The sequence below is a fragment of the Nuphar pumila genome, chromosome 9 (genome assembly GCF_984573655.1).
Source record: "Nuphar pumila chromosome 9, dmNupPumi1.hap1.1, whole genome shotgun sequence".
NCBI classification, from domain to species: Eukaryota; Viridiplantae; Streptophyta; class Magnoliopsida; order Nymphaeales; family Nymphaeaceae; genus Nuphar; species Nuphar pumila.
Genome location: NC_143257.1, coordinates 116,554,354 through 116,564,897, shown reverse-complemented (window position 1 = coordinate 116,564,897; position 10,544 = coordinate 116,554,354). Strand labels below are relative to the sequence as shown.

Here is a 10,544-nt window from a genome sequence, read left to right as displayed (position 1 = left end):
TTTTTTGTTTGGATCTGAATAGACGCAGGTCGTGTTTCTCAGATTTTATTGGTGAAGACAAAACTTGATATAGTCAGGTTCGTAGTTGATTGTGGGTGTGTGCGTGTGGTTGCTCCTTCTTTTGTGAATCTAGCCAATTAGTTTATATTATGGCTCAAATGGTTAAATCAGATGCATATTCCTCCAATGAGTATGTAACTCTTAGCAGGGCTGAATATGACGAGCTTCTTGCTTTACGATCATCCACTTCGAAGTCTTTTGTTGCGGAGGTTGTGTGCTCGGCAGGTGATGGCCTATCTGGTCAAGGTGATAGGTGGATCATTGATTCTGGAGCCTCTGGTCACTTGTGCGAAAATTCGAGTAATATTTTGAGTTTAAAACCTGTGACTGGTCAAAAAGGGGTACGTCTTGCTGATGGTAGTTCTTCCCCAATTGTAGGGCAGGGAAGCATGTCTATTACCCCCACTCTTCAATTGTCGCATGTTCTTCATGCTCCTTCGTTTCCACAGAATTTACTATCCGTCAGTCGTATGACAAAAGACTTGATATGTAGAGTGATTTTTGATCCTATGGGGTGCACCTTTCAGGACTTGCTGACGGGGAGAAAGATTGGTGGCGGCTATGAGGAAGGTGGTTTGTATTATCTACACCAACCAGAAGTTTCAGCCTATTCTGCTGGTACATCATCCTCAAGTCCTCTATTGTGGCATCATCGTTTGGGTCACCTTCCAGTGACCAAACTTCGTCGTATCATTCCTCATATACCTCCCTCAGTTTCTTTTCAGTGTGAAACATATCAATTGGGAAAACATTGTCGAAGGTCTTTCCCCTCTAGTCAGAGTCCGTCAAGTCAAAGATTGTTTGATCTTCTTCATGTCGATGTGTGGGGTCCAAGTAGGATTCCGAATAGGTCTCAATGTCGTTATTATCTAGTTATTGTTGATGAATTCTCAAGGTTATCGTAGGTGTTCCTGTTAAAAGATCGGTCTCAAGGTCCTGTCATTCTTAAATCTTTAATTGCCGAGATAAAAACTCAATTTGATGTATGTGTTAAAATTGTTCGCACTGATAATGCTCGAGTTCAAATCCAAAGACTTACTTCAATTCTATTCTGGTAATGAGATTCAACCTCAATTTACATGTCCCCATACCTCCCAGCAAAATGGGGGTGGCTGCGAGGAAACATAAACAAATCCTTAATGTTGCTCGGTGCCTTATGATTCAATCCAATATGCCTGCTTCATACTGGGGCGATGCGATTCTGGCAGCCGATTTTCTGATAAATCGCATGCCGTCAAGCTCTGTAGAAGACCAGATCCCTATTCAAATTCTCCATCCAGAGGCTCCTCTCTTCCCTATCCCTCCTAAAGTTTTTGGATGTGTGTGTTTTGTGCATAAGCTGGGTCCGGATCGAGATAAACTTGTTGCGCAGTCTGTTAAATGTGTTTTCCTTGGGTATGCTAAGAACCAAAAAGGATATCGTTGCTACGACCCTATATCTCATAAAGAGTATGTTAGTGCGGACGTTACCTTATTTGAGTTTATTCTGTATTTTTCAAGTACTACTCCCAGACTACAGGAGAGCCTTGGTGATGTCCTTCCTCTACCGATTCCTCCCTTTCCGTTAGAGTCGCTTCCTCCTCAGTCCTTGGTTCAAGTGTCGGGTGTGTCTCGCTTCCGAAACCCTCCCATAGTCTACACGCACAGAGTGCCTCTTATCTCCATGCCGCCATCACCTCCTTCTCCTCAGGTAAGTATTTCTGAGCAAACTGTTGCTCCTACATCTGATGCTGATCTTCCCATTGCTCTGCGCAAGGGAAAGAGACAATGCACTCTTTACCCCATCACGCAATTTGTATCAGAAGCTAATCTTGGGGCATCTATGAAGAATTTTATTTTTGCTCTGTCTGCCTCGTCTGTTCCGCTTCATCACAGTCAAGCTCTAGTTGACTCCAACTGGATGCAGGCTATGCGTGATGAGATGGATGCCCTATGGTCTCGAGGCACTTGGGACTTGGTTGATCCTCCCACAGATGCAGATATTGTAGGCTGCAAATAGGTATATAACATTAAATATAACTCGAATGGGTCGATTGAACGGTACAAAGCCCGGTTGGTTGCAAAAGGTTACACTCAGACTTATGGGGTTGACTTTTTCGAAACTTTCTCCCCAGTTGCTCGTCTTGGCACTATTCGTCTCGTTCTTTCTGTTGTTGTGCACCATGGATGACCCTTGTTTCAGTTGGATGTCAAGAATGCCTTTTTGTATGGGGATTTGCATGAAACTGTCTACATGCAACAACCCCTAGGCTTCAAGGTTCAGGGGGAGTGTCAGAAGGTGTGCAAGTTGAAGAAGGCTATTTATGGCCTGAAGCAGAGTCCACGGGCATGGTTTCACAAATTATTTGAGGTAATGTCGAACTTTGGATTTGTCAGGTCAGCTTCAGATCATTCCTTGTTTATCAAAAAAACCAGTACTGAAATTGTTGTTATGGTGGTATATGTCGATGACATCATATTAACAGGGAGCAGTGCCCAAGATATTTCTGCAACAAAAGATCACCTTCAGAAGTACTTTGTTACTAAAGATCTTGGTCACCTTCGATATTTTCTAGGTATCGAGGTTGCAAGAAACAGAGAGGGCTTAGTGTTGTCTCAAAGAAAGTATGTGTTGGACTTATTAAAAGAGACTGAAATGCTAGGAGCTAAGCCAGCTAATATTCCAATGGATCCCAAAACTCACATGTTCGATGAGAAGTCTGACTATGTGGATAGTGCCAGCTTTAGATCCTTGGTGGGTAAGTTGCTATATGTGACTGTTACTAGACCTGACATTTCATTAGCCGTGAGTAAAATCAGTCAGTTCATGGACAAACCTACAAAAGTTCACTGGGATGCAGCTATGATGGTTCTTCGGTATTTAAAGTCATCTCCTGGTAAAGGTCTGTTGTTTAAACGGAATCCATCTTTGGATGTGGTTGCTTACACTGACGCAGATTACGCAGGATCTGTCGAAGATAGGAAGTCAACATCTGGATTTTGTGTGTTTGTGGAAGAAAATCTTGTTACCTGGAGGAGTAAGAAACAAACCGTTGTAGCCAGGTCGAGTGCCGAATCTGAATACCGAGCAATGGCCCAGACTGCAGTTGAGATTATGTGGGTAAAATCAGTCTTGACCGAGCTTCATGAGAAAGTATCCCTACCTATGTTGATGATGTGTGACAATAGGGCTGCTACATATATTGCCAACAACCCAGTGTTTCATGAAAGGACTAAACATATTGAAGTTGACTGTCACTATGTTCGGGACCTGGTTCAAGCTGGGTTTATCTGCACCGATCATGTATCTTCCGAAGATCAAGTAGCGGATGTTTTTACCAAAGCCCTGACGAAACCAAATTTCTCAAAATGTTGTGACAAGCTGAGCATGATTGATATCTATGCTCCAGCTTGAGGGGGAGTGTTGAGATTAAGAAGTTTTAAGTTTTAAGTTTATTTGATATTGTTGAGAATATGTGGTTTTTAGTTAAGTCTTTTTATATTAGAGGCTATTTGAAATTATGTTTTCATAATGAGCTTAGATGTAATTATTCTCTTTAGCCTCTCTCTATTTAACATAGAGAGAAGCCCTAATAAAAAGTTAACGTGTTTTCTTCTCTGTGCACCAGTCTCTCCCTCTCACTCTCTCCTATCTTTCCCTCTATCTCTCTCTCTCTACCTAGGGTTTGGTGCTTCTATCAACAAAAATAAATGACAACCAATCAAATTCCAAAATATGCATTTAATAGCAAATAAATATCATAATTGCCATAACAATTAAAAATAAAAGGAAACATGACTTAATAGCCTACCCGAATTGAATCATCCGATTTAAGCCAGAAAAAAACATATCAAAAAAGGTATTTACTGTAGGTCCCGAAGGAGATGGAGGAGATCTTGGTGGGTCGATCTTGGGATCCTACAAAAAAGGATGAATGAAATAGTCCAGTAAAGTTAAATCTTCCTTGAAATAGTCTTGGCACTTGGTGAGAGAAAAGGTGATCCTTTTAGCTGCAGTTGATTCATTTGGTACAAGCAACATATTCTTAGAGCAGCCCTGCTTTAACAATTTGCAGTGGAGAGATCTTCTCACCCACATGTGGCTAGCATGTAAATATATGCATGTTTTTACCACATCTGAAACTCCACCTCACATGTTCTTTCAATTGTTCTGTCAACAAACAGGCATGGAAACGTCCGACCTTTTCTTTTGGGAAGTGTATTCATTCTAAGGGGATTGAGGAAGTGTTATCCAGATGTTGAAAGCAATATTTTCAGATGAGTGTATCAATCACGCTCTTCCCATTTTTCATTAAACTTTTTTAGGAGAAAAAAAGAATTCCTAGGAATGAGGATCAATCATGAAATTTATGTAGTATCCCTATCAGGCCGAAGGGTTCTAAAATAGAGAGGAAGTTGTACCCATTGTATTGATTTATTAACTCAATGCCAATATTTTTTTCACATACATTTCCATAGCTTTTAAATTACAAATAAAATTAATGATATATAGCTGTTATGTGATATGGATGGCAAATGATTAAGTTGCTGTGGGTCAAATAAAGATGCCCTAAATCTATCTAGCAAGTGGTTTGACCTACACACTATTTTTGCTCAAAAGAAATTTTATTCGATTCCATGCTACTCAAGTAAAAACCCTTGGCCTGTTTAAGGAACAATACAGACCAACACTAAACAACATTAGAAATCCTAACCCAGCAATATTCCTCAAATAACAAGAAGAGCTAGAGGGAACTAACATGCCATCAAGTGAAACAGAGAAAAAGCAGGCACCTATGAACTATCATGCATGCCACTGTTTGGCACAAAATAATTAAACAAAGGCATGCAAAAGTGCAAAAGATGCACTTCATATGTTATATGATCAAAAGGAAAAAAAAAACAGTTCCCATATATGATCAACCAAATCCTATTCAACAAAAGAAATTTGCCCAAAAATCATTGGCATCCATGCTACTTCATACAGCACAAAACCATTACACCATGATTTGCTTGTGCTTGAGCACTAGTTTGCTCTGTACCTATACTTATATCTCCTTTGAGCTAAAAGAATAATACACAGTTTGGAGTTGCAACAGAAAATTACGGAAAGGGAGTAGCCAGTGTTGCCATATTCAAGATCAGTGGTCATCTTCATTTCCTGGGCAATTGGACAGAAGTGCTTCCATGGATTCATACTGAAATGCAAACAAGAAGATTAAAATAAAGTCAACTGCATATGCAATTCAAAGGAAATTCAACTACATTGGTTTACCTGACATCCACAGTAAAGGCAGTAATGATGGTTGCCCCTCAGCTTTGTCAATAACTCCTGTAAGTCCTGCATGCAAAATAAATAATGGCCAAGATCTTAAATTGCAGCAAAGCCATCATCAACAGGCCCTGTCCCATACATGTGGGTGGCATTAAAATTTAGATGAGTCACAATGAAATTGGAGCATAAATAGTACAGAAAACTGCAAAAGAAGAAAGAAATACAACTAAGATGAAAAAAGCAAAAGCTCAACCCTGTCGATGAAACTTCAAAATGGATTCAGGACACCCAAGACCTTCAAGAATTCATTACTGGCAGAGTTCACTGAAAAACAAATTAAAGGTCTGCAGGTTGGAAGAGTACAAAGCAAATGCTATATATACAATCACCACCTCAAACCCCAGAAAAAGATAATCACTTCTTAAGCAAGAGTTGACTGATAAAGAATGTGTTTTGTGTATCCTTTGATCAATTATCCACTGGAGATTTAAAATATCCAGAAAAAGTCTAGCCACCATAACAAAACATAACAAAATTTAAGGAAGCCATCTTCTGTACAAATCACAAATAAACTAATCATTATCTTAGTATTCCAATAAGAATCTGAAACTAAAATAGGAGAAGAGCAACTTGATGGGAAACACAAGTCCAGCAAATCACTATGATACTGAATTTGAGGCCGTAGATAGTTACATAGATCAACAGGATAACTTTTGAAGCAATTACTTCCATTTAGTATATTACTAAACCAAAAAGTGAAACAGTTGTTCATGATGGTTTTCACTTTCCAACGTGAATGTCTTCCATCCTACTGACCTCAACGTAGCATTTTCTGGGTTTGGGCTTAAAATCATGGGTATCAATCTAAACTTTCAATTATGCATGTTCTGCATCAGTGTTTGCACAGAATATATATAAATAAAATATAATATATAATAATTTAAATCCATGTGCAAGTGTATCAAAATTATCAAATATACATTCATTTACACATAATAAGATAAATACGCAGGTTATGGTAAACCTCTCTAACCATCCTTGCAGGTTACAGTAAAAGAGGGTAACCTGTGTTGGTTATGGTAAATGAGAGTAACTTGTGCTGGTTACAGTAAAAGAGGGTAACCTGTGCTGGTTACGGTAAAAGAAAGTAATATATGCTGGTTACGGTAAAAGAGGGTAACCTATGCTGGTTACGGTAAATGAGGGTAACTTGTGATGGTTGCATTAAGTCAATCACGTATCACCCTAACTCTCAAGTATCTACCCATGTCGTGCCTGATACCCATAAAGTAGGAAGGCAAGGAGCATGGAGGTGGTTACAAGTGCAGATGGCATCCATCCAGCAAAAGCAGTATCCATGATGGAATAACTTCCATCATGGGATGCTAAACTTAAGGGAGTAACTCTATAAAAGAGAGAAGCTACGTAAGTTGAAAAGAAAGAACAAGAGGAGATAAAGAAAAAGAAAAAGCAAATTGCCAAGGTGACATTGTATTCAAGGAAGCCCAAGAAGACACGAGGATCCGATCGACATCACAAGCCCTCATCTTCTTCTCCCTTTATCTCTCTCTTTTCTTTTTCTTCTCACTTGTAATCTAAGTTCTGGGAATCAGAAGCTATTGTAAAAGTGAAGAGATCCCAAAATAAAGTTTCAAGTTTTCATGTCTCAATTTGAGTGTTAAAAAAATCAATGCTCCAATCAGTTTTGCATCATATAAGGAATCTAACTCAAATCTAGAAGTATCCACAGTAATGCACAAGCAGGCTTGGAGCTTCCTAACACTCAACAAAGACATCCCATCTAGAGATGGTGGAGATGATGGCCTTTGTCTAGACAAAGCATGAGGGCAAGGGTTTATCAGTATGCAGTAGAAAATTATTAGAGTAAGAAGAGGAGGGATATCACCAACATGGGCTCCACTTGTTTGGTAGGAGCTGTCATTGCAGGTCCCCTTGTGTTGGGAGTACGTTGCAAGTTCAAAACCCAATGGTACATTGTATAACTGGTGGGGCTCTGCCTAACCCCAACTTGCCTATCTTAAAAAAACAAGAAGTGGGGGGATATCAAGAAATGAATGAATTTTGGCTATGTGCATGATACTGAGTATGTAGTATAGAACAAGGTTGCTAGACTAGGAAGCGGAAAATGATACGAGAAGCGAAAGCAAGAAGCGATGCATTTTAAAATGCATAGGAAGCAAAAAGCGAGGAAAAAAAAAGAAATATAAGAATTGAATCAGAAACAAAATGAAACACAAATAAAACTAAAATAAAAGTGACTAATATTAAATTTCATGATTTGTTAGTGTAAGAATTAAATTTTTAACAAAATCTAAAAATGATGACTACCAATTTAGAGAAAGCACATGGAAGTGAGTGAAAAGAGTGAGAAAACACATAAAAAACATGAAAAGTTGAGTAAGAGAACATATAAGAAGAATGGATGAAGTGTGTGAAAAGCATAGGAGAAGCGTGGGAGAATCGAGGTTCTCATCAAGTTTCAGAAGCAAGGAGTATCACGCTTCCGAAGCCAGTTTCCGGGAAGCGATCTTCCCACCTATCTAAGAAGATTCCGGTAACTCTGGTATAGAAAGCTAGATGTAGAGTAAGAAGGGGGCAATGGATGAATTTTGCTGATCCCCAGAAAGTGAGCAAACATTACCTCTACCATTCCACGGCTCATAATAGGCAATTATGACCTCCAACACAAAAAAAGCATAAATTCAGACATGGCAAAGAATTTTCACAAATTAAGAGTTCACACGCACAAGCGAAAAAAATTAAGAATCGCAAGAAAACAACTTATGCTTATGCTTGTGTTCTTGCATCGATTGGGATGAAAACCTCGACACAGATTGCATAAGAATCCAAATGTGCAGGATTCAAAATAACACGGAGGCTGCTCCACATGTCCAGTGCAAATCCAGATTAGAGTCCCAGAAAAAGGTTAGTCAAATAGACTGAGTTCTAAATCAAGCCATACAGTCTTTGGTGGCTGGCAAGTTTTCTATTGCGACTAGGCTCGGCTTACATTTCCAACTCAACCCTCATTGATCTACAACAACCTTATCATATAAGATTGCATCAGCTGCATCTAGGTATCTCCCTCAAACATTCAAAAACTTACAAATCAAAATTTGGCAGAAAAAGTTTCAGGACACACTAATGAATTTTAAAAATATAAAGTTTCATTAAAAAAAGCTGCTCCATGTGGTAGTTAAGAATTTTAACAGAAACAAAAGCAAAAGTCACAGCAACAACTCCAACAGCTCACAGTTCTATGTGGTCTTGTAAATGGGAATGAACAGTTGAACAGTTGATCTGGAGACTGACAAAATTTCCCCTTTCCAAATAAACTTCTAAATAAGAATGGGAAAAAGTAAAAAGGTAACAAACTTCCACCAAGGGGAATAGGTAAAACTAGTTGGAGCCAACTCTGAATTAGAATCATACAAGTAGAAACCACACCACCAAACCTCAATAACCAACATGTTTAGAATGGCAGAAGGTGATGTATGCAACATCAACTACAACAAGGTCCACAATCATCAAGGAATATAGTCCAGCTCTCACTGAATCATGGCAACAATAAACCATGCTCAGTATCAGAATGGCAAAGTGTGGGATACACAACATCCAATTTATAACTGCCCCAGGTTATGGTTCAACCCCATTTCTAAAGACATAATAATATGATTCATATAGTACAAGCTATGAAATCAGCCATAGTTCAAGTTCCTTCGACAACTCAAACTTAGGAACTCCAAAATATCCAAATTAACTAGTCGATCCTTCCTTTTTTTTTCATTAAAAATAAATTAGTTGATCCTACTAACGAAGCTTCGTAAAGCTGCTAGAAATGCAATTGAATTTGTTCTTCAAATAACACATACACAAGGACATGAAACTCAAAAGAAACAAGTCCCATATTAACAAAACAAACACATGAATTCAGCAACTGTAAAAACCATTTGGTCTCCATTCCAATGGCACCAATTAATTTCCAACATTTGATTATTCGTTTTACCAATACTAAAAGCAGAAATAAGGCGTTAAAATTCAATTAAAGCAAATTCACAAACCAACATCATCTAAAACCAAGACAAATGAATGGCTTAACGTTAACATTGTCGTGAAGTTCTTCTACGCACCTCCTCTGTGATAACCTCCTCCTCTTCTTCCTCCTCTTTGCCTTCCTTGCCACCTTCCTCCGTCACGGGAGCGGCCACAACATCGGCGTTCTCCAATTGTGCGAGTGCAGCTTCTGCCTTCTTGTAATCCGCCGCGACCTTCCGGTCCCTCCAAGCGCTCTTCTGCCGGCTGCCGAATTCGGCGGCCAAACCATCCTCCTCCCTCCTCAGTTTCTCCTTCCGGACACGCCCCCACCTTGTACGAGCCTCCACAGCGCTCTCGCCCCCGATCCCGGTGCGCGACCGGCGGATCTCGAGCCCGAGTGGCTCAAGCTGGCCCTGGCCCTCCTTGCCGAGTGCGGAGCCGGGCTTGTATCCCATCTGCTGGAGCATCCGAAAGCCGAGGTTCGACGGCGGCAAGGCCGATTGGGTGAGAGCTAGGGTTTTCTCGTCATCTTCCCTCTGCTGCTGCTCCCTGCTGATCTTCCGCCTCTGTTGCCAATTTAGGGTTTGATGGGTCGGCTTCTGAGTTTGTTCCTCCGTTCGTCTCTGCAATCTTCCAGAGAAAATAAGGGCGTTAGAGGAATTGGTGGGGCTTTTCCAAAGAAGGAGAGGGTGTTTCCCTTTTCACCTTTTTTTTTTCATTACCTTCTTGCTTGGGAAAGGGTTTGGGGTCTCTGTGGGAAGGAATTGCGATATGTCGCCCATGTAATCGTCTTCCTCTTCCGCCATGAGAGAGAGAGAGAGAGAGAGAGAGAGAGAGAGAGAAAAGAAAAAGAAGAAGAAGAAGAAGAAGAAGAAGAAGAGCGAGAGAGCAGTGACCCGGGTTACAATGAGACGGCTTCAACGGCTCATCTAACCGGTCTGGTTTCGGATAGACGTCTCGGTCTCATTCAAGACCTTGACCAATTTTTAGTCATCGGCTCAAGAACTTGCTCAACTCTGAGTATCGGACCGCTCAGTTGTAATGGAAGCAGAATTGTGGACGACTTGAGCGAACCGTATCTGAAAAACTCCGAGTCCCGAATCAAGAAAGGCTCAAAGAAAAAGGCCCACGTGGCAACCTCTGGTGAGTTTGACTTCTGATGACGTGGCATTCC

General features: G+C 40.2%; 1 protein-coding gene across 2 annotated transcripts; it reads right to left on the bottom strand.

Annotated features, from left to right (window-relative positions):
* Nucleotides 1–4,921: 4,921 nt before the first annotated feature.
* On the bottom strand, nucleotides 4,922–10,168 carry LOC149828993 (D111/G-patch domain-containing protein). 2 transcript variants are annotated; one of them, XM_090017023.1, is made up of 4 exons: nucleotides 10,093–10,168; nucleotides 9,466–9,993; nucleotides 5,315–5,380; nucleotides 4,922–5,237 (listed from the first exon to the last, which is right to left on the bottom strand). In XM_090017023.1, the coding sequence occupies exons 1-4, from the start codon at nucleotides 10,150–10,152 to the stop codon at nucleotides 5,181–5,183; spliced, it is 711 nt and encodes a 236-aa protein (XP_089873149.1). In that variant the 5' UTR covers nucleotides 10,153–10,168; the 3' UTR covers nucleotides 4,922–5,180. The 2 variants fall into 2 exon arrangements, with proteins under 2 accessions (XP_089873149.1, XP_089873148.1); XM_090017022.1 differs by having other exon boundaries at nucleotides 9,466–10,000; nucleotides 10,076–10,167.
* Between the last annotated feature and the right edge of the window lie 376 nt (nucleotides 10,169–10,544).

What these genes read in the sequence shown, in the direction of transcription:
- LOC149828993 (XM_090017022.1), bottom strand. Translation starts at nt 10,152, where the DNA reads ATGGGCGACATATCGCAATTCCTTCCCACAGAGACCCCAAACCCTTTC. An exon ending in AAGGTAATGAAAAAAAAAAG is followed by an intron (nt 10,001 to 10,075) that starts GTGAAAAGGGAA and finishes TTTCTCTGGAAG; the next exon opens with ATTGCAGAGACGAACGGAGG. An exon ending in AGGAGGTTATCACAGAGGAG is followed by an intron (nt 5,381 to 9,465) that starts GTGCGTAGAAGA and finishes TTTTGCATGCAG; the next exon opens with GACTTACAGGAGTTATTGAC.